At 39.0% G+C, this 24,417-nt stretch overlaps 1 protein-coding gene across 1 annotated transcript in view; it reads right to left on the reverse strand.

The window, feature by feature from the left end:
• The window catches only part of TAOK1 (TAO kinase 1), a 134,835-nt gene that overhangs the window by 51,606 nt on the left and 58,812 nt on the right, over nt 1-24,417 (reverse strand). The window contains exons 3-8 of the mRNA XM_056127993.1: nt 15,062-15,133; nt 11,860-11,961; nt 10,148-10,193; nt 9,515-9,611; nt 8,691-8,804; nt 4,133-4,224 (exon numbers count right to left, since the gene is read on the reverse strand). Of these exons, the coding sequence (XP_055983968.1) occupies nt 4,133-4,224; nt 8,691-8,804; nt 9,515-9,611; nt 10,148-10,193; nt 11,860-11,961; nt 15,062-15,133 (523 nt within the window). The remainder of the gene's footprint in view (nt 1-4,132; nt 4,225-8,690; nt 8,805-9,514; nt 9,612-10,147; nt 10,194-11,859; nt 11,962-15,061; nt 15,134-24,417) is intronic.

A 24,417-nucleotide genomic window follows, 5' to 3' on the forward strand; every position in this document is an offset into this window, starting at 1 on the left:
TTGACTCCTCTTGTTCATGATTTATTTTTGCACAGTGCAAGGAATTCTTCACAGGTGCTGAAGAGATACTGTAGTAGGTAAGGCACTTATGTTGCATATGTCTGACCTGGGTTTGATCCCTGGCACTCCATATGGTCCCTCAAGCACTGTCAGGAGTGATTCCTGAGTGCAGAGCTAAGAGTAAGCCCTGTGCAATGCTGGTTGTGGCCCCAAAACAAAACAAAAAAGGTCCTCACATATGTAAGGCATGTACTCTATAGCTGGGCCATATCCTGAGCCCTTTTATTCATGTATATTATTATTATTATTTTTATTATTTTTTTGCTTTTTGGGTCACACCTGGCAATGCATAGGGGTTACTCCTGGCTCATGCACTCAGGAATCACTCCTGGCAGTGCTCGGGGGACGATATGGGATACTGGGAATTGAACCTGGGTTGGCCACATGCAAAGAAAACGCCCTACCCGCTGTGCTATCACTCAAGCCCACATACATTATTTTTAACCTTTATTTTGTTAATGTCATATGTCACATTAATGTGGCACTGTCCTCCCACTGTTCATCAATTTGCTCGAGTGGGCACCAGTAACGTCTCTATTGTGAGATTTCTTGTTACTGTTTTTGGCATATCGAATATGTCACGAGTAGCTTGCTAGGCTCTGCCGTGCAGGCGCAATACTCTCGGTAGCTTGTTGGGCTATCCAAGAGGGGCGGAGGAATCGAACGGGGGTCAGCCTGGGTTGGCCGCACACAAGGCAAACGCCCTACTCGCTGTGCTATTTGATTATGGTGATTATAGTGTTCAATTTGGTCTGCTATATTTCACTGAATTTCTAAATCTATACTTATCATGGATATTGGCCTGTAATTTTTTTCCCCCCTTATATGGTCTTCTCTGTTTTGAAATCAGGCCATGTAATCAATGCTGGCCAGACAAAATGATTTTTAAAATGCTGTGTCTCTACGTTAAAAAAAAAAAAAATTCCTCTTCCCTTGCTTTTTGATATAAGGCACACTCACTCAATGGCAGTTTTTGCCAGGAATCACAGAGTTGTTGCTCACAGCCTCACATTTGAAGCAGGTTCTCTACCACTGAACCCTGTACCCTATGCTCCTTGGACTTTTAAAATTAATTTACTCTATTATAGATTTTAGGAGTTTAGCTTTACACTTCTACATAATATGCATAATAACTTCCACATCCACCACCAAGGTCCACAATCATCCTCCCATCAAAAAAGATCTATTGAAGTGCCAGGGAGTGCAAAGAGTTGGAGGGCATACTGAGCATGCACCAGGACCCAAGTTAATGTGCTTCCTGAGCATGGCCAGACCTTGAGCAGTACTGCATTTCTGAGTCGGAGCACCTCATGAGGCCTATCACTGCTTGGCCAACTATCACCAGCAGAGACGGCCAGTACTACCTCTCTGGCTACACCCAGCAGTGTTCAGAGGCTATTCCTAAGTCTGGGCTCAGTGATCACTCCTGGTATTATTCAGAAGACTGTACTCAGTGTTGGTGAGTAAACTAGTGTTGACATTGAAGGGAAGTGCCTTAACCCTTGTATGATCTCTGACCCCAACTTTCAGTTTTTCACAAGTATGTTAGCTATGAGTTTTTTCACATATAACCTTTATTATGTTGCATATTCCTCCTATTCCCAATTTATTGAAAGGAATATTTTTCTCCTGTTTGGGGACCACACCCAGTGGTGCTTCAGAGTAGCTCCTGACAGTGCCTGAGGAACCATGTAATAATGGAATTGAATCTGAAATTGGGTTCCTGAAAGTAAGTATGCACCCCAGCTCTAACCAGCTCTTTCTCTTATCAGAAAAGAATGTTGAGGGGCCAGAGAGATATTAAAATGGGTAGGACACTTGTCTCGCACAAGGCTGATCTGGATTCAATCCCTAGCACCCCATATGGTCCCTATTACTGAAACATGGGTTCTACTTTTTTTCTTTTTGGGTCACACCCAGTGATGCTCAGGGGTTACTCCTGGCTCTGCAATCAAGAATTATAACTGGCGGTGCTTGGGGGACCATATGGAATGCTAGGGATTGAACTTGTGTTGGTAATCACTGTACTATCGCTCCAGGCGCGGGTTTTACTTTTAACATGTTACTTTCAACCTTTGGTCATTCCCAGAAAGGTTCAATTAAATACTCCAAATATTTCCCACCTTTATTTTTTTTTGTTCTGGGACACCTGATGGTGCTCAGGGGGGACCGAATGGGATGCTGGGGATCGAACCTAGGTCAGCTGCATGCAAGGCAAATACCTTACCTGCTGTATCATCTCTCCAGCTCCATTATTTCCCACGTTTACATGAATTTTTGTTTTTGTTTTTCTTGTCTGGGGCCACACCTGACTATATTCAGGGTTTACTCATGGCTCTGTGTTCAAGTATCTCTCCTACAGGGCACTGGGAACCATATGTGAACCTGCATGAGCTGCAAACAAAGCAAATGCCTTATCTGCTGTACCCTCTCTTTGACCCTTAGATGAAATTTAACAGAATATTTTTAATAGAAAAAGAAAAAGAAAAAGATATTACTTGGTAGGAGAAAGTCTGGGGGATAAGGAGCAAGATGATGATCACCATCTTCAATTATAGCGATAGTTCCATTACTCTCCTGATGCACTTACAGCAGGAATCAAAAAGCTACAATAATCACTGTGCCTTAAGCATAGCTACATTTACAGCAACTGAGTAAGATGCCTGCACAAATTCAAAATTGCTACACTATGATATGCAGATTAACTTCTAATTTTCACACTTAATAAGCATCATAGATTTAGGGTACATAAATTTAGGATATCCTAAATTTAGGATATTTAAATATACATAAAAATTTAAGAATGCTTTGTATTATATAAAAAATATATAGCAGAAGACTAATATCCAAGATCAGAGAAAAGAGGGGCTAGGAGTACTGGTCAATGGTTGGAATCTACCACAAGTGTATGACGGGGGGCAGAGGGTAGGTAAGATAGAGAAGGGACCAGTATGACAATAATAGTTGGAAATGATCACTCTGGACAAGAACTTAATGTTAAAAGTAGGTAAAGGGATATACATGATAACCTTTCGGTATCTGTATTTACAAACTACAATGCCCAGAAGGAACGGGGACCAGAGAAAGAGGGAGGGAGAGGGGGAGAGGGTGGAGAAAAGGAGAGAAGAAAAGTGGGGGGGTGGGTGGGGGTGATGGGAGGGAAACTGGGGGACACTGGTGCTGGGAAATGTACACTAATAGATGGATGGGTGTTAGAACACTGTATGACTGAAACCTAATGATCTGCTTTGTGAGGGTCTATCTCACAGTAATTCAATTACAAATCATAAATTAATGAAATTTCAAAAAACTTATAAATATTTTACAAACATTCTATATATGGTAAATCTAGTAATAAATTTTATATATTTAATGTTAGACCCAAATAGTTTAAATATTCAGAAGAAAATTATTTTAAATCTAATTTTATGTCTAAAGAAAATTTAACTGAGACACAGACACACACACACACACACACACACACCCCAGAAAACTAGAGTAAAAACCTAAAGGGATTTATTGCTTCATTTAGTAACACACAAAAAGTCATAACTTGATATAGAAATATCATATATTGGGACTGGAGCGATAGTACAGAGAGTAAGGCGTTTGCTTTGCACGCGGCCATCCCCGGCATCCCATATGGTCCCAAGCACCGTCAGGAGTAATTATTGAGTGCATGAGGCAGGAGTAACCCCTAAGCATTGCTGGGTATGACCCAAAAAAGCAAAAGAAACAAATATCATATATTATAACTTGGATATAGAAATATCGCTGGAATGATACCACAGTGGGTAGGACGTTTGCTTTGCACGTGGCCAACCCGGGTTCGATTCCTCCGCCCCTCTAAGAGAGCCAGGCAAGCTATCGAGAGTATCCTGCCCACATGACAGAGCCTGGTAAGCCCCCTGTGGCATATTCAATATGCCAAAAACAGTAACAAGTCTCATAATGGAGATGTTACTGGTGCCCGCTCGAGCAAACTGATGAACAGGAGGACAGTGGCACACTGCTATAGAAATTGTGATAAAATGACAAAACTTATTCCAGAATAATAAAGAACAATACTTACCTAGTTCAATACATGTAATTCCAAGAGACCATACATCTACTTTGCCATCATATTGTCCTTCATCCATGGCTAAAATTACTTCTGGGGCCATCCTAAAATAAAATATCAAAGTCAAAAAAAGTATGCTATTCTTGATTTTGTTTTTTCTTTTGAAGTCACACTTGTTGTACTCAGGGCTTAATTCAAATTTCTGTACTTATGTATTACTACTGCTGTACTTGGGGGACCATATGCGGTACTGGGGATGACCAAATGGATTTGGGGATTTGGGGTCATGTGCAAGGCACTATTCTTTAAAAACACAATAACCATCTATATGGAGAATACTTGTGTAAATTCCAGATACTATCTCTGAAAGCAATTTCAGACAATATCTCGGAACATAAGATTCTTTTTTTTTTTAATTTATTTTTTATTAGTGAAACACCATGAGGTACAGTTGTAGATTTACAAATTTTTGTGCTTGGATTTCGGTCATACCATGATCAAATACCCATCCCTCCACCAGTGCCCATTTTCCACCACCAGGATAATATCCCTCCCCACCTCATCCCCCCACCCCCCGCCACTGTGGCAGGGCATTCCCTTTTGTTCTCTCTCTCCTTTTGGGTGTTGTGATCAGCAAAAGAGGCATTGAGTGGCAAACATAGAACATAAGATTCTTAATAAAGGGATATACATGCATTTTAGGTAGGATACATGTCATGATCATTCTCAACACCTGTCATGATCACAAAACTGCATCTAATAGAAAGAATGACCCAGAATGGTACTGTATTCTGTACCTAACCAAACTTGTAGATTTAGGACTTGTTTATATCTTCACAAGCAGCAGTTCTCAAATATTCTGGTTTCAGGATCCCACTAAAAATTTTTATCATTTGGTTGAACAATTGAATTTTATCAGGGGTAATGACTATCACCTACTGTTTTCCTTGAAGTGACAAATTCATTCCCTTTGTTTTAAGCAAAAAAAACTCTGCCATAACAACTAAGACTGGATACCAGTTTGTCAGTCCTATAATAATAGGATTTCATGACAAAGGCAGTTAGAACAATTCACAATTTAATCACACAATTATCAAATTTACAGTTGTCTTGATGATAAAATGAAAATTGTCAAGAACTAAAGATTTGACCTTTTAATTTGTTTACTGGATTATACTCAGTGATGTTTGGGTGACCATGCACTAGGGATGAAACCTCAGGCAGGCTTTCACATGCATGTACGCATCTCTATGGCCTGAATTTGACATTATTGATAGTACTTGTCCTTATACTTAACACTGTATTTAATGTGAAGCGCAACATATATTGAGAATAATTTCTGACCTTTTCTAAATAATCACAAAGCACCACAGTGTGTGTGTGTGCGTATACAGAAACAAAGACTATATATACATAAGTACAAAGTACATAAAAATTAAAATTTAAGTAAACATGCACATAATTCCTTTGTTCCAAAAATATTATATATAAAATGAACGAAGATGTAAATTAAGCAAATTTTCAATTGTCAACTACAGTGTATTTAAAATGTGTTCTTTACGACCAAAGGGAATGCCCTGCCACAGAGGTGGGGTGGGGTGGACGGGACGGGGTGGGGGTGGTGGGAGGGATCCTGGACCACTGGTGGTGGAAAATGGGCACTGGTGGAGGCACAGTCATAAAATGGGTACTCAACCATTGTATGACTGAAACACAAGCACGGAAGTTTGGAAGTCTGTAACTGTATCCCACGGTGATTCACTAATAAAATTAAAATTTTTAATTTTTTAAAAATGTGTTCTTTAAGATATTGAAGAAAATTTGGGAAATTACTAGAAAGGAATGGGCTGGAGCGATAGCACAGCGGGTAGGGCGTTCGCCTTACAAGCGGCCAACATGGCCGACCCGAGTTCGATTCCTCCGCCCCTCTCGGAGAGCCCGGCAAGCTACCGAGAGTATTCGATATGCCAGACACAGTAACAACAAAGTCTCCAATGGAGACGTTACTGGGCCCGCTCGAGCAAATCGATGATCAACGGGAGGGCCTTTACCTTTACCTTTACTAGAAAGGAAAACAATCACCCAGATTCCATTCCTGGCATCCCATGATCCCCACACACTACCAGAAGTGATACCTGAGCACAGAGCCAAGAGTAATTTCTTAGTACAACAAGGTGTGGTCTAAAAGTTGAAACCAAAAAAAGGTAAACAAGAAATTCTGATTTTTATTGCCGAGCTTTCAAGGTCTTTTAATAACTAATATTTTTTTAAAAAAAACTTCATTTATTTCAAGAGGTGAATCATATAGAAATATTTGCAAATAAAAAAGAAAGAAATATTTGCTCACAGCATTCGTTTTTTAAGAGGGGATGATGATTCTTTTTAGAACTACTATTCTACACACGAAATTTTTGGTAACAAAGAGTGTTTTGTAACTTAAAAAGTTTTATTTACCTTCAATAAGTTAAAAAAACAAACAAACCTCGTGTATCTGTCCCTCTGTACATTGAATTGGTATCTAAATATAAAAAAAAAAAGTAACAGTTGCACTGGCTGAGAGTATAGCTCAGTGGCAGAGTACATTCCTTACACATGAGGCTGGGGTTTGGCCCTGATGAGAGGGAGAGAGAAAAAAGGATGGAAAAGAATGAAGGAAGAAGGCAGGCAGGCAGGCAGGCAGAAAAAAAATTTAATAACTCCGATACACACTCTCTCTCCTGCTCTCTCCCTCCAATCCCCTACCAATACACACACATAAGAAATTTAATGTTACATACACTCTCTGTACATACATACTACTGTGTATATTGCTTTATTATTTATTTTGGGTTTTGGGGTAAAATCTGGCTGTGCTTGGGAATCACTACTGGCAGGACTTGAGGGACCATGTGTAGTTCCACAGATAAAACCAAGATCAACCAGGTGTTAAGACGAATAATGACTTACCCCTCTACCAAAACTCTGGCCCTGTGCATGTGCTTTAAAGATACTTAAACTTAGGGTTGTAGAATTATTTCTCCAACTTGTCATTAAATGACAATACTACCACATAACCCAATTAGCAAAGCCAGTCCTTATGGATATTTCAGTCAGGTCAGAATTAATTTCTGTAAGAAATCTGGCTTCATTCTTCGATGCATGCAACATGTTAATGTGTCCCTATGATAATAATTTGATTTAGAATTCTACATTAGAAAGAAAAAGGAAGGGAGGGCCAGAGAGAAAGTACAGAAATACAGGGGCTAAGGCACTTGTCCAGCCCGTAGGAGACCCTATTTCTATCCCAGACACCACACTGGGGGTGTGCTGCCCTCCCGCTTCTCCCCAAAGGGGGTGGGGTGGGGAAAGAAAGAGGGAAGATATTTGTGAAGAAAATTTAAGCAGTAGAAGGAACAGAAGGGAGATGACTGGGGCACTACAAAGTGTTCACACCTTGACTCTTCATTATTTTTCAGAAACAAAACGCTCTCATTTCAAAATGTCCTTTTGGTGTTGCTTTAGATTTAGACCCCAGAGCAATGCATCACTGTACTGTTCAAGATGGGCAGGAAGTCTTTCCCAAAAAATCTCATATAAATATATAGATTTCTCATATCTTTCTTATATAAAGAAAGAGGGGCTGGAGCGATAGCACAGCGGTAGGGCATTTGCCTTACAAGCGGCCAACATGGCCGACCTGAGTTCGATTCTTCCGCCCCTCTCGGAGAGCCCGGCAAGCTACCGAGAGTATCTCGCCCGCACGGCAGAGCCTGGCAAGCTACTCGTGATGTATTCGATATGCCAAACACAGTAACAACAAGTCTCATGATGGAGACGTTACTGGGCCCGCTTGAGCAAATCGATGAACAACGGGAGGACCGTGACCGGACCGTGATAAAGAAAGAGAAAGAATATTTGAAAGGAAGGTGGAAATTGAAGACACAGCAGACCTAGGTTAGCACCCTCAGTTTGCACAAAAAAGAGAAGACAAATAGAATTGTGAAGATGAGGAAAATTATTCCCTTCAAAGTTGCTGACAGTAATAATGAATTATTTATGGAATAAAGTCGGTTATCTAAAAATAAGGGGCGGTGAGAGAGGATTAAAAACACAAAACGTGACTGATTATAGGTATGTTGCTGGGCCAAGTGACTACTATATAAAATATAATCACAATTGTTTACTTTGATGTATAGTGGAAATCTCCAAAACAAAATATAAGAAGAGAAAACGAAACAACTCCAGATCATCAACCAGAGTTCAGGCACTCTTAATCTAAAGAACACACAGAAAATATAAGTGACAAGAAAATGTGAATTTTCTTTTAGCATTTCTACCCACTTCAATTTTTAAAAGTTTTATTCCATTTCATCTGATATCAATGAAAGTAGGAAAGATATCGAGGGTGGAAATAAAAACAGTTAAGAGACACAGAGAAGTACTCTGAATATGTATTTCAGATTAACTATACTTGAAGGTAAATGTTCTGAATAGTATTTCTAGGGAAAAGAACCAATCTGAAAAAGGCACAATGTTTAAATATATTGCCATCTTAATTACGAGGATCAATTTTAGATAAAATGATTCTTACCAATATGGTGTTCCCACAAAAGAATTGGCAGGAGATGCCATGGAAGCAGACCCAAAGTCAGCAAGTTTCACCTGGCCCGGTTCTGTTAGAAGAATGTTTCCTGCTTTGATATCTCTGGTTTAAAGAATAATGAAAATTACTTCTCTTACTTTCATTAGACTGTGTTGAAAACAATAAAAATAAAAATTTATAAAATATGGAAAATAACAAAATAATTAAGCAACTGGGACTAGAACTTAGATTCAAATAGGAGAACAAAAAACCCCCCAGAAACTTAATAAATATATAGTGTCAACTTTCTAAAAGAGAAGACAAAATAGTAAAAAAAAAAAAAAGCAGTGGGGCTGGAGAGAGAGTACAGAGGGTAGGTTGCTTGCCTTGCACACAGTCAACCCAAGGTTGATCCTTGGCAATCAGTTCAGAGCCAAATCTGAGTTTGGAATTCAGCTTGGGTGAAGGTGGCAGCTAATCAGCAAAAAGTAGCTGGTGGTGACCTGTGCAGATGACCACCAGGGCACACCCCGCTTTATCCCGCTCCTAGAACTTCTAGTTTTCCCCTGAATTATATATCCTTCCTTCCTCAGCACAAAAAAGACAGCAGGACAGAGAACATTTCCAACTAAGGAACATTTACTGGCTTGCAGGTGGCTCCCTCTCAGGAGTTGGGGAGCCAATGAGGTCGCTGACTCCTGTATATTAGAGTGGGGGGGCCAGAGAACAATACACGATTTTGAAATAAGAGTATTTGGCTTTAGCTTTTCAGGGTTAACAAATCCAACAAATCAATTCCTTGTAAATATATTAATAATTTTCAAAGTGCTTACCTATGGATCATGGTATGAGAATGTAAGTAAGCTAATCCCTGGAGAGCACCATGTGTAATTGCTGCTATTTCCACTTCTTGCAATGGCTTTTTGTGAACTAAAATTAAAAAAAGAATTTATTTTATAGAATACTTTTGTTTAAAATAATAAATATATGCCTAATACATGGGGCAATAGATTAAAACATTTAGCAAGAAGGGATTTGTTTTCTGAGATAATGAACAAGGCTACTGAACTTTAGGTAGGTAACTAATAAATGCTTAACGTGTCTGTAAAAGGGTTTACACCCAATTTATCTACAATTAGCATTTAATAATTATTTTGTGATTATAAAAATAGAAGAAACAAAAAACTTATTCTTTTATTCTTACATATCTTCATTCTTAACAGAAAAGATCAAGTTGAATGACAAAGATACAGAAAAACACTTTTTGCTCAGTCATAAGAAAGAAAATTCACCTATTTTGTGCAATTGCATAACATTTAACATATACCATGCTGAGAATCTAGTAAAGGCTAAGGATTTTACTATTCCTGCAAAGATTCTTAATTAATACTAGCACTGTTTAAGAAATCTGACTGAATTATTTTCTCGTTAATATTATGTTATTTAGTAATAAAAAGGAAACCTACCTTCGAGTAAATCTGAAGCAGATCCTAAACAATATTCCATTACAAGCTGTAAGGAAAAAAACAATTTAAAAAGCATAGAACATAATAAGAAGATTCTATTTGAGATCAAATAAAGTCACCAAAGAGATCAAGAAGCGAGTCTAAGTAAAAGAAAGTATTCATCATTTACCTTAAAAAAAAAAAAAAAAGGCCTGAGTACATGCTTCTCATGTAAAGGTCTGGGCATAACGTTCAGTTTTGATCCCTAGCACGACAGGATCCCTTGAGCACTGTCAAGAATAGACCCTTGAGCACTACCAGAAATAGTTACTTGAGCACTGCCAGGAGTAGTTCCCTGAGCACTACTTGAGGGTAGGCCCCCCCAATTTTTTAAAAAAAAATCTACAGAAACAGGGGCCAGAACAATAATACAGCGGGTAAGGTGTCTGCTTTACACGCAGCTGACCCACGTTTGATCCCCGGCACCCCATATGGTCCCCCAGCACCGTCAAGAGTAATTTCTGATTGCAGAGCCAGGAGTAAACCCTAAGTATTGCTAGGTGTGACATCCCCACTCACCCCCCCCAAAAAAATGCATAAAAATTCCAAAAATTTTTGAGGTGGAAGGATATAGTGGTGACAGATATACCTGCCTTGTAAGCATGAGGCTCTGGGTTTAATCCCTGGCATCACAAAACAATAACAAAATAAAAGTTCTATACTCAGCAACTGATTAAATGCATATATATGGTTAAACTAACGATAAATTAATCTTTAACATGTTGACAGCGAGGCACACCACTGGTGGCTCACACTTGATATGGCTCATGAACACAAACTGCAGCAATGGCTGCATCACATTAAAAAAAATTAATGGTATAGTGAGTAAGGCACTTGCCTTGCACACAGCTAGCCCAGGTTCAGTCTCCAGCACCATTATGGGTCTGTGAACACAGAGTCAGCAGGAGTAAGACCTGAGCACTGTCAGGTGTGGCCCAAACACAAAGCAAAAAAAAAAAAAAAAAATTTACCCAGCAGAACTGAGGGGGCTGGGTTATTCCCTCTGATGTTAGCAAATGTAAGATTGATGATTTAGTGCTTGGAATCCACCAGAGCTACAACCAGCAGTGCTCAGTGGACATAGTGTGTCAGAGCTGGAATTTAGATTTACATAGATACTGGGCATGTACTCTACCACTTGAGCAGGATAATTAATGTAGCCCCTATTAATCTTTTATAATTTCAATAATCACTTGTATAAATGTTTCATGTGTAATTTGCCAACTGAAATTATAAAGGGAATAATATTTATTTTCTGAATAAAGTGTCTCATTTATGTACCTTTGTTTCATATAAAGAATCACAATCAATTCAAATTTATCAGGATTATTGTGGATTATAAATTAATAATATAATTAATGTTAAAAAGATATGATAACTTTCAACCTAAAGTAAAGGATTTTTATAATGTTTAATAAACATCTGGAGAACAATACTACTAAAGATTATCAATAAATAATTTTATCATGTACAGAGCTAAATCAATTAAATCTGTAGTCAACTTAAAAAAAGTTCTATTATTTCATATTGCTAGAAGCTCTAGGAAATGCTGCTCTTCTTTCTTCAGTATGAACTTACAAGTCAAGGTATTTTTGCATGACTTCACAGAATCACTTTAAGACATACTTAAATTAATTGAAAACCAAAATCCAAATATAAGAACAGATACCTACCCATGCTGTGTGCTCACGTAAATAGCAGCCTTTATATTCTATACTGTTGGGATGTTTTATTCTTTGTAAAAATTTAACTTCCTTAATAATGTCCTGCCATTTCTGTAAGAAGAGAAAAAGGAATAAAGAATTAGGAAAAGCTGCTTTCCTCAGAAAGTTATGTAAGAAAAAAGTAATTATAAGATAAAGGAAGCATAATGAGAACTACTACATTATTTGTTATATTTATATTAAATTTAAAAATAGAAAATTTAAAAGAAATTATATTGATATAATTTATAATATAATTATATAATTGATAAAATTATTTCATTAAGGAGGGCAGCTATGCTATGCTCACCATTATGTCACCACTGCTTAGAATTATTTTATTAAGGGTAGAAACAAATTGTAATTTGATTTAAAAAACCTGGGGGGCACTCTTTTTTGGGGGGGCCTCATCCAGAAGATACTCAGGGTTTACTCTTGGCTCTGCACTCAGGAATTACTACTGGCAGTGCTTGGGGGACAATATGGGATTCTTGGGATCAAACCTGGGTGGATCACATGCAAGGCAAACACCCTATCCACTGTGCTATCTCTCAAGCCCCAATAATTTGATAAAATTTTTTAAAAGACCACAGGATATTTATTATGCAGGCTACTCTGAGTTTGGTGATGCAGAATGCAATACAAATACCCTAAAATCAGAAAGCCTTGAGGTTACAGGTGCTTAACACTTGCCATCTCCATCACCAGGATATGGCTGATGCAGTCATCTTGTAACTACAAATTCACAGAAGCTTTTCAGTTACTACAGGTCAACCACAAATCCTCTGCACAGGCTCAATTTGGAGAGTGAGAGTCCTTGATTACTGTCTAATCTATTCATGCTTGGTCCTCTACTGCTAGTCCAGGCATTATGAAGGAAAGGAAATTCACCCTCCAATGGATAGGGACAAAAGCATAAGGTCTCATGGGTCCGGAGCAATAGTATAGAGGGGAGGGTGTTTGCCTTGTACATGGCTGACCCAGGTTCAATCCCCAGCATCCCATATAGTCTAAGCACCACCAGGAGTAATTCCTGAGTGCAGAGCCAGGAGTAACCGCTGAGCATCGCTGGGTGTGACCCAAAAAGCCCCCCCGCAAAAAAAAAAGCATACGGTTTCCAACATACTAGAACTTTCCAAGTCCCCTAAGGATGACTTCAAAGTAATAAGTCTGGGACTAGAGAGATAATACCGTGACTCTTCAATACAAAACAAAACAAAACAACTAACTGAAGGGCCAAAGAGACAGGATAGCCTTGCACGCAGATTACACTAAATTGCAGTACTGGACTGCTGACCCTCTATTGATTCCCAGCAATGCATGATCTCCCTAGCACTGCAGGAAGCAATTCCTAAGCAGAGACCGGAGTAGACACCCTTAGCCCCTGGTACCATTGGCTGAGGACCAAATGTCTCCAATTCCCCGCAATTTGAGTGTGTGTGTGTGTGGGTGGGTGGGTGGGGGGGGGAGGGTTTGGGTCACACCTTGCAGTACTCAGGGATCACTCCTGGAAGTGCTCAGAACACCATATGTAGTGCCAGGGATCATACCCAGGTCAGCAACATACAAGGCTAGTGCTGTATATTGTAGTAACTCTCTAGCCCCAGCCACTATACTACTATTACTCAACAGATAGGAAGCTCTAGCCACAACAATTATGCTAAGAAAAAGAAATTAAAAGGGATGCAAATTGAAAAAGGAGAAATAAAAATGTCCACCTCCACAACTAATCTCAGAGAGATGCTGCTATTGAGTTGCACCAGGTAGACCTGGTCCCCAGGTGAGGTCTCTGAAGCATTCTTGGGATGGGAGTGGGCAGAGTACCTGCCCTGCTGGAAAGCTCAGTGCTCCACCCACACCCAATTTCCTCCAGTATACAAAGAGCTAAGCTTCACAACTTAGTTCAGAGACTCCACGTCTAAGTAATAAACACTGTTACAATGACAATCCTATCCAATTATTCAGATTCAATGCAATCCCTATCAAAATTTTAACATCTTTTCAGGACACTGTAGAACAAACACTACTACTTAAAATTTGTTTGGAGGTAAGCAACTCCTGAATATTCTGAGGGGAAAAAAAATAAGATAACGGGGGAAGTACATCTGTCCTTAAACCATACGAAAGAGCTACAAAAACAAAATAGTGTGGTTCTAGAATAAAAAGTTCCTCAAGTCAATCTCTGATATCCCATATGTTCCCCTAAGCACTATCAGGAGTAATTCATGAGTGCAGCGCCAGGAGTAGGCCCTAAGCATTGCCGGGTATGGCTCTAAAACAAAAACAAAAAAGAAAATTGTAGTAAATATACACGATGGAATACTATTTAACTATAAAAAATGATAAAATTCTACCTTTTGCTTCAAGTTAAATAAAGTGAAATAAATCAGATGAACAAGGACAAATGATAGATGTTATCATTAACATATAGTATAGAAAAAAAGAATGAAAGGCAATAGACAATGGTGAATGAAAACAAACCTTTGGACTCTGACAACAGTATTGATGTTAGGAAGGTAGAACAGGAAAGGGAGAAATGATATAGAAGGTGAAGACTAGAAATGACATAATAGAGATAGGGGACAGAAATATAGAACAGAGGGTAAGGCACTTGCCTTGTATGCACCTGACCCCAATCTGATCCCTGACACACCTCCAGGAGTTATCTCTGAACACAGAGCTAGGAAAAAGCTCTGAACACTATTGGATATGGCTCCAAAATGAAAACAAACAAACAAAAAGGATGAAAATGGATGGTTTCTGGCACACTGGTAGTAGTGGAGATACCTAATTTTGTATATCAAAAGCATAAATATTAATATTGTTAAAATATATTAAATATTTTATATACAATTTGTTGTAAAATTAACATTATTCTAGGGTTTTTTAAAGAAGTTAATCTCTATGACAGTAAAATATTAGAATATAACTTAAAAATTCAAAGCAGGAGATATATGAGTTGGAAGGTCTCAGGGGAGGAGAAGAGGAATAATGGTTTTATATAGCTCTAGATACAAGTGTATACATTCAAGTCCTAAGAAAAAAAATTCACTGAGATATACACTTAAAATTTGTACATTTTTATGTCTTACTCCTTCTGAAAAATTCCTAATCTCAAAATGAAAATAGTGTATTCATTTCCTATCATGCAAAGACTATAAATTTTACTTACCTCAGTAGACTGCTTTCCACTATAAGACATTTTCTTGATAGCCACCACTTCATTGGTACGCACATCTCGTGCCTAAAAAACAAAGAGCCACTGTGAAATTAATGGATTAAATACGGGCAACCATTTCTGAGTATGAAAAGCATTCATAAACTACCAAGTCAGAAAGGTTATCAAAATGGTCTCCCCTCCCCCACCCAGTAAAGACACGTGGTTCCAAGGTTATAACTCAGGTCCTACATCTATCATTTCAGTCCTTTCTCCAAGGACTCAAAATGCATGAACAAGTTTCTAGCAAAGAAAAAAATTATTAAAAGTGATCTAATGAAATTATGAGGAACTGGGAATGTAGATTAAGTTGTAAAGTGCATTCTTTCCATGAGGCCTAGGTTTGATCATATGCATGTATCAACATACATGCATATATACATATACAGAAATAAGAAAATGAGGGAAAATAAACAATTGTGGTACACCGAAAAGAATATCAATTATGGGGCCAGAGTGACAGTATAGCAGGTATGGCATTTGCTTTGCATGCGGCTAACCTGAATTCAATCCCCAGCATCCCATATTGTCTCCTGAACACCGACAGGAATAATTCCTAAATGCACACACACCGCCAGGTATGACCCAAAAAGTCACTATCACTGTCACTGTTCTCCCGTTGTTCATCGATTTGCTCGAGCAGACCCAGTAACATTGTGAGACCCAAAGAGTAAAAAAATAAATATATAAAAGTCAATTATTTTAAAAATAATCATTACACTGACATATGCATGAAAAGTATAGTTACATCATTGTACATCATAGAACCTTAATAAAAATGGTAAAGAAAAATATGTACAAGAAGCAATAACTAAAAATAAAGAAAACAATCTTTAGTGGAACATTCCAGGATATAAGAAGGCAGGGAGTGGGAAGGAAAGCTATTTTATTATTTTTTCAAAATAGCAGAGAGGTGCTGTAGGTCACAACGGGCAGGGTTCATGGCTTACTCTTAGCAGTTCTTGGCGGACTGGATGTGGAATGAAACTGAGTTGGCTGTATGGAAGGGAAGCATCTTAACCCCTCTATCTCTCTGGCCCTAATTTCAAAAGCAACTGGCTTAGATTACAAACTGAAATCTGGGGATGAAGAGATAGTACAATGGGTAAGGTACTTGCCCTACATGTGCCTGACCTCGGTTTGATCCCTGGCATACCATATGTTCCCCTGAGCACAAGCACTGCCAGGAGTAATTTCTGAATGCAGAGCTAGGAGCAACCATTTAGCATTACTGGAGACTCAAAAAAAAAAAAAAGAAAGAAAGAATCGAAACCTCACAAACAGCTTAAAATAAAGTTAGGGCTGGAGTGATAGCACAGCGGGTAGGGCGTTTGCCTTGCACGCAGCCAACATGGCAACAGGAGTTCTATTCTTCCGCCTGTCTCAGAGGGCCTGGCAAAATACCCAGAGTATCTTGCTGGCACGGCAAAGCCTGGCAAGCTACCCGTGACGTATTCGATATGCCAAACACAGTAACAAGTTTCACAATGTTACTGGGCCCGCTCGAGCAAATCGATGAACAGCGGGAAGACAGTGACAGTGACCATTATTTTAAAAATATATATAGAATTCTAAATAAAAAAAAAAAAGACAGAACATTAAAGTCATTTAAATAAAATACACTACAATGGCAATGTCTGTGATTTTTTAAAAACAGGTATGTGATGGGGTGATAGTACATTGGGTAGGGTGCTTGGCCTAGCATGTAGCTGATCCTGGTTCAATCCCCGGCATCCCATATGGTCCCTGAGCATGTCAGGAGTGATTCCTGAGCGCAGAACCAGGAGTAATCCTTGAGCACCAGGTGTAGCCCAAATATAAAAACAAAAGAAGAAATGTATAAGATTTTATTACTAGGTAAATATTTCCCAATTTATGACATTTAACTAAAGGCCAAGGGGAAATTATACCTAAGTGTTCGTAAAAGTATCCCAACTCTAAATGTACTCAATTTCTAAGACACAAGTCTTAGAAAATAAAAACTAGAAAGGCAATTCATCAAGGCCAAAAAGACAGTATAGTGGGTAAGTTGCTTGCCTTGCACACAGCTTACCCAAGTTTAATCCTTAGCACCTCATCCTGGTTCCCTGAGGTTCGACAGAATAGTCCCTGAATACAGACAGAGCCAGGATTAAGTTCTATTCACAGCTAGGTGTTGGCCAGCCCATCTCTCTCCCCAAAAGATAACATCATCAAATTGGCTATATTTTTAGCAATAAACAAATTTATTGCAATCCCCATCAAGATCCCAAAGACATTTGTCACAGGAACAGAAGAAAAAACCCTAAGGCTCAAGATACAGGGATAAGGTGCTTGTCTTGCATACAAGGTACTAGTCGTCTTCCATCCCAGGCACCATGTATGATTCCCTGAATATAGCCACGGCATGCCTCCCCTCCTTCCACCTACCCAAAAAAGAAAAAGAAAAAGCAACAAAAATCTATAATTTATTTGGAATTACAAAAACCCAACTGGCAAAAATAATCTGCGGGAAAAAGGGCCAGGGTAGACAAAAACAGGGCTGAAGAGATAATACAGCACAGCAGGTAAGGCACTTGCCTTGCATGAAGCTGACCTGGGTTCAATTTCCAGCCACATATGGTATTCCCAGTACCTCCAAGAGTGATCCCTAATCATAAAGCCAGGTGTGGCCCCAAAACAAAAAACAAACAAAATAAAGGTAAGCTGCTCTGTAACTTCAAACTATACTACAAAGCCATTTTTAATAAAAAAAAAAAAACTGTACTGAAATAAAAACATACACAACACAGATCTATGGAATAGAGTTCAAAACCTATATATACACACATATAGAGAGACATATGTGTATAAGAAAGAAATCAAGAGTATCTATGAAACAGTACAGTTTCATGACAGATGTGTTTTATTATTAGTAAGATACAAATCAAAACAATGATGAAATATTACTTAATTTATTCCCAAAACAAGTAACAAATATTGGAAGTGTGGAAAAAGGGAATCACTAAATACTGTGATAATGATCAAGAGCTATTAAGAAAAGCAATAACTGGTGGAGGGATGGGTATTTGATCATTGTGTAATTGAAACCCAAGCACAAAAATTTGTAAGTCTACAACTGTACCTCATGATGTCTCACTAAAAAAAAAAAAAAAAAAAAAGGGAATAAAGGTTTCTCAAAATATTAAAAATACAAACTTCCAGGGGTCGGCTACAAAGTTAATACCATGGGCAGAGCACTTGCTTTGCTTGTGGTTGACCAAGATTGAAACTCCAGCATCCCATATGGTCTCCTCAGCACTGTCAGGAATGATCCCTGAGCGTGGCTGCCAGGAGTGGTTTAAAAAAAAAAAGGAGAGAGAGAGAAATTCCATACTATCCCATTATATTCCATACTATCTTGTTATCTCTTCCTATTAACCCAGAAAATACAAAACAATAGGTTCAAAGAGATATATCTAACATAAAATTTTCCTGGAAGTCGCTGTATAGCCATATTTTCTTTCCAAGTGGCTAAATACATATGGGTAGCAGCAAGGAAAGATGGATATTAAAAGGAAATTATTAAATAGGATAATTGTATAAAAGAGATGTCTGGCTCATGGCAATTAAAAAAAATAACAACTAGAAATACCAACAGCAACTTAAAAGTCATTGCAGAAAATGTTAAAAGAATAAAGCCAGTTTAGTGTGACTAAGTGGGAATGTATCTTCACCACATTTCTTTCTTTACACAAAAACTTAAAGCCAAGAGGAAATATGGGTTATATTTAGAATCCTAATTATAACAAACTTAATATTTCAACAAGTTTTATTACTAAACTTAGTACGTTCATTTCCTTTACTTTCACTACTTTATGAGTCTGTTCTTATCTAAGTGCATGACGAGCACTTTAAAACGACAAGAATTTTTTTTTGTGTGCAACAGCCAGCTATGCTCAGGGCTTGGCTCTGGGCTCAGGAATCACCTCTGGGAGGGATTCAGGGAATGATATGAGGTGAAAGGGATTCAACCTAGGTCAGCAGCATGCAAGGCAAGTATCCTATCCACTGTACTATGAAGATTTTTTTGAAAACAGTCATATGAAAAGAGTAACATAAAAGAAACCAACCACCTTGGGAAAATGCCACCAGTGGCATTTTCTAAGTGGAAATTGTCCCTTTCAAGGTGGCGCATTCTTATAACCCAGAGTTTGATGTTTTAAAGTTTATCTTGATGGAGCTGAAGCAATAGTACAGTGGGTTTGATTCCCGGCATCCCATATGGTCCCCTGAATCTGCTAGGACTGAACCTGTGTCCAGAAGCAGGAGTAAGCCCTGAGCACAGTGAATGTAGCTCAAAAAAAAAAAAAGTTCATCTTGAGGGGTTGGATAGTACAGCAGTTAGGGCTTTTGTCTTGCATGCGGTCAATCCAGGATTTAATACCCATCATCCCATATGATCCTGGAGCACTCTCAGGAGTGATTCTTGAGTGCAGAGCCACGAATATTCCCTGAACATCACTGGGTGTGGCCCAAAAATCAAAACAAAACAAAAAAGTTCATCTGGAGGGTTAGAGGCCTCCTCCCTCTAGCTTCCCAGTAGGTTGGTAGTCACACCCACAAACTGCCTCCAGCACCATATATCATCAACAGCCAAGATTCAGAGACTATGAAATAAAGCTCTGAAGAGAGCAACACAGAATGTCCTGTCCCCGCGCCAGGCTGTTTTCATGGGGGCAACTCGGAGGGCGTTGGGTTGAGTTTCCCTCCCCACCCCAGCAAAACCCCAGCAGCCAAAAACCTCCAGAACCCAATCACAAAGGCAAGCTCAAGGCTGCTCTCTGGACAGGCTCAGACAAGCCTCACCTAGGGCGGGAACCTGCAGAAAAACCCAGGTATGCAAGACCCATGACTGAGATCTCCAAGCCTGCTTGGAACAGGACTTGGGCCGCCTCCTTCCAGCTCCCCAGTTCTCCAGTTGCTTGGCAGCCACACTCACAAACTGCCTCTGGAGCCATATAATCACATCAACAGCCAAGATTCAGAGACTATGAAATAAAGCTCCCGGAAGAGAGCAACATAGAACGTCCTGGGTGCATGGCCGCATCTGCAGCCATGTGACCTCTTATATTCTAGCCCAACGATGACCAAAAGTAGTACACATTTGTTTGGGTTTAACATATATATTTGTAATCTCTTATACAAGGGCTTAAATAGCTACAGGATGAAATACAACAATCTTCACACACTTTCCTCTTATGGTGATGGGAAGGTGCATGGTGGTGGGACTGGTATTTGAATATTATCTGTAATGAACTATTGTGAACAATTTCATTAAAAATTAAATTAAAAAAAATAGTAGTAGGTAAGGCATCCATTTTGCATGTGGCCAACCCAGCTTCAATTCCCAGCACCACACAGAGCCACCAACCCCTGCCAGGAGTGATACCTAAGTGCAGATCCCTGAGCACTAAAGGGTGTGGCTTGAAAACAAACAAGCAATCCCAAAAATTCACCTTAAGAGAATGAGGTATAATTAGAAATAAATGCATAGTAATCACACAAAGAACATTGTACCCGATACTACTCTGCATAGGGTTAAACTACTAAATGATTAACTTTGATCATGTTTAATTCACAGACAAAATATGGTGACTAGGTTTCTACATACAGTGATCTGCTTTTATTTTATAATTTGTAAATCTCAAAAGGACTTAAAAAAATACAATCCTACATTACACTTAAAACAGAGAGGACATTTACCACATTTTCATGGTCTCATCATTAACAACAGCCAAAAGTTGGACACCCCCAAAGTGCTCATCAATATGAATGGGAAAATGATGTGTTATATATACACAATAAAGTATTAGTCAGCTATTGGAAAACTATTAAATTCCCAACACAAGTGTTCTATGGTTTGTTTATTGACATCATGTTGGTTTTATTTAGGGTATTAGAAAATAAGGCTGGAGTGACAGCACAGCGGGTAGGGCATTTGCCTTGCACGTGGCTGACGTGGGTTTGATTCCTCCATCCCTCTCGGAGAGCCTGGCAAGCTACTGAGAGTATCCCACCTGCATGGCAGAGCTGGCGAGCTCCCCTTGGCATATTCGATATGCCAAAAACAGTAACAACAAGTCTCACAATGGAGATGTTACTGGTGCCCACTTGACCAAATCGATGAACAATGGGAGGAAAGTGCTACACTAGAAAGTAAAAGAGAACGTTTATCTTTCTAGCAATCTAGAGTCAATGGTACTTTTACATAGCTACCTCTTTGATTTTGTTTCAAATACCTTATTAGTCACTGCCTGGTGAAACAACTACCATGGAAAGCTCAAATAATTTTAAAATTTAAGATGATTCTCACCAATTAATGAAAAGTCAAGAGCTATGTTAAAAGACTATATTAAAGTCATATAGAATATTGACTATGTTGAGAAAGCTGGGGAGATAGTACAGTGGGCAGAGTATTTGCCTTGCATGCGGTAAATGCAGGTTATATCCCTGTCACTCCATATTGTCTCCCAGCCTTGCGGGAACTAATCTCAAGTGGAAAATCAAGAGTAAGCCCTGAGCCCAGGTGTAGCCACCCCCTAAAAAAAAAAACAGCAAAAAAATATTGGGGCTGGAGAAATGAAACAGTGGGTAGAGTGCTTGTCTTGCATGTAGCAAACATGGATTTAATTCCATGTACTCCTTCTGCTCTCCCATCAGAAGTGATTCTTCAGTGCCAAGCCATGAGTAAGTCCTGAACACTGAAGGGTGTGACCCCCAAACAAACAAAAGTAATAATAATAAAATTAAATGTTGACTCTAGGGTCCTTCCTGTATCCACTCAATGGCAGAAAACACATTTATCCTAGTATATATTAGTGGTGAGAGGAAAAGTAAAAACAGAAATATGGGTTAGACTTTCTCTCTAGCTCAAAATCAGAAATGTGTTTCTGCAGTATACATATATACAGAAGTATTATCTGCTAATATGAGATATGAAGGTTAGTGACCTTAATATGGTCACTAATATAGTAATGATCACAAAGGTATCCAATTTGGGGGTTGGAGAGACAGTACAGTGGTAAGACACTTATCTTGCAAACTGCTGACCCGGGTTTGATCCCAGTACCCCATGAGTTTCCCCAAAGCCTGCCAGAAAAAGCACGGAAAAGAGCTGGTGTAACCCAAAAGAAAAAAGAGAAGAAAAAAAATACAACAGAAAAACATTCAATTCTGCGTTATTCTGGGCTACAATAAAATTTTGCTCATCTACACACAAGTCAAGAGACTTAACAGAAAATACCCACTCTGAGTAGTCGTCCCTGACTTTTCCATGCATTCTCCTGCATTCATTTAATGCATTCTAGGAGTATTCTAACTTGAACCAAGGTATTTTATTATATAAATCTGTCAAGCATAAAGTTGAGTTGGTATAGCTCAGTAAATTTCTATCATGCCCTCTATTAAGTCAGAAGCAGGGAAACTTTTTAATAAGGTCAAGATGCTATAAATATTTTAGACTTTGTGGACAAAATATGTAGTTCTTTTTAAGCTACATATACTTGCTTGGGCTGGAGTGATAGCCCAGTGGGTAAGGCGTTTGCCTTATACGCAGCCAACATCGCCGACCTGAGTTTGATTCCTCCGCCCCTCTCGGAGAGCCTGGCAAGCTACTGAGAGTATCTCACCCGCACGGCAAAGCCTGGCAAGCTACCCGTGACGTATTCAATATGCCAAAAACAGTAACAACAAGTTTCACAATTTGTTGTGAGATGTTATTGGTGCCCGCTTGAGCAAATCGATAAACAACAGGAGGACAGTGCTATGTGGTATGCTATACTTGCTTATTTTTTTAGGCCACACCCAGCAGTGCTCAGGGCTTAGTCCTGGCTCTGCACTTAAGAATCACTCCTGGTGGGGCCTGAGGGACCATGTTGGATGGATGCTGGGGATTGAACCCACATTGACTACATGGAAGGCCAATGTTCTACCTACTTGCACAATGTATCCCCTTAAACTACATATTCTTTTTCACTTCATTTAATTTAGTGCTTAAGAGAACTAACTCCCTCTTAAGCACTATTCATGGGAGCAGAGGGCTAGGCTAATCCTAGCAATATTCAGGCCAAAAAGGCCAGAAAGTTCATGTTTTGGCCCAGCGGTGCTAGAAGCCACCAGGGGCTTTACAAATTATGTTTTTAGTTTGGATCACACCCAAGTAGTACTCTTACATGCCAATTGCATGTAAAGCATACACTCAGCTCCTTGGGCTCTCTGGCCCTTAAAATGTGTGTGTGTACGTGTGTGTATGTGTGTGCGCGCGTAAGTGCGTGTGTGCACACGTATTTTAAACCATATTTATTGAGGCACTAGAATATACTATATTTTTTCCCCAAGCCCACGCACCCTTCAATATTATACTTTTTCTTTTATTAAAAAAATTTTTTTGGTCATTTTGGTCACACCCAGTGATGCTCAGGGTTACTCCTGGCTCTGCACTTAGAAATTACTCCTGGCAGTGCTTGGGGAACCATATGGAATGCTGTGGATCGAACTTCAGTCGGCCGTGTGCAAGGCAAAAACCCTACCCACTGTACTATCACTCCGGCCCTATTAATTATACTTTTCAGGCCAACACCACACTCACTACCAGAGTGATGATTTCCCTGCATCAGTGTCACAAGGGCCCACTCAATGTAAACTCAGTCCTATAGAAAAAAAATTCTCTAGTTACAATGACTTTGGCCATTTAAGTTGTTCCCTTATTGTGTTTCTTTATATTCCACATATTCACACTTTTTTGGGGGGAGGGGCTTTTTGGGTCACACCCGACGATGCACAGGGGCTACTCCTGGCTCTGCACTCAGGTATTACCCCTGCCGGTGCTCAGGGGACCATATGGGATGCTGGGAACTGAACTCGGGTCGGTCATGCAAGGCAAACGCCCTAACCACTGTGCTATTGCTACAGCCCCACACACATCTTTTTAAAAACTTTATTGTGGAAGTGGTGCTATCTACATATAGATAAATAAAGCTAAACTGAAATTCCACTAAACTGCAAATCAGTAAGTTGATAATTTTTTCAAAAACTTTTTCTTTTTAAAAGTATATACATTTTTAAAGTTGTATTAATAATTCTATGCTAATACATTTTCAAATATGAAATAGATAAACCTTTCCAATATACAATTTAGTGAGGAGAGGAGGAATCGCTCCCTTCCTTCTTTCATGTGCAAGGCAAACACCCTACCTGCTGTACTAGGATTCCAGCCCTATGAATTCTCTAAGTAACGGTCTGTTCATGAAGTTGTTTCTGAATGACTTTTCTTTTTCTAAAATTTTGTTGTT

This window comes from Sorex fumeus, unplaced genomic scaffold (genome assembly GCF_029834395.1).
Source record: "Sorex fumeus unplaced genomic scaffold, SorFum_2.1 ptg000063l, whole genome shotgun sequence".
Taxonomy (NCBI): domain Eukaryota; kingdom Metazoa; phylum Chordata; class Mammalia; order Eulipotyphla; family Soricidae; genus Sorex; species Sorex fumeus.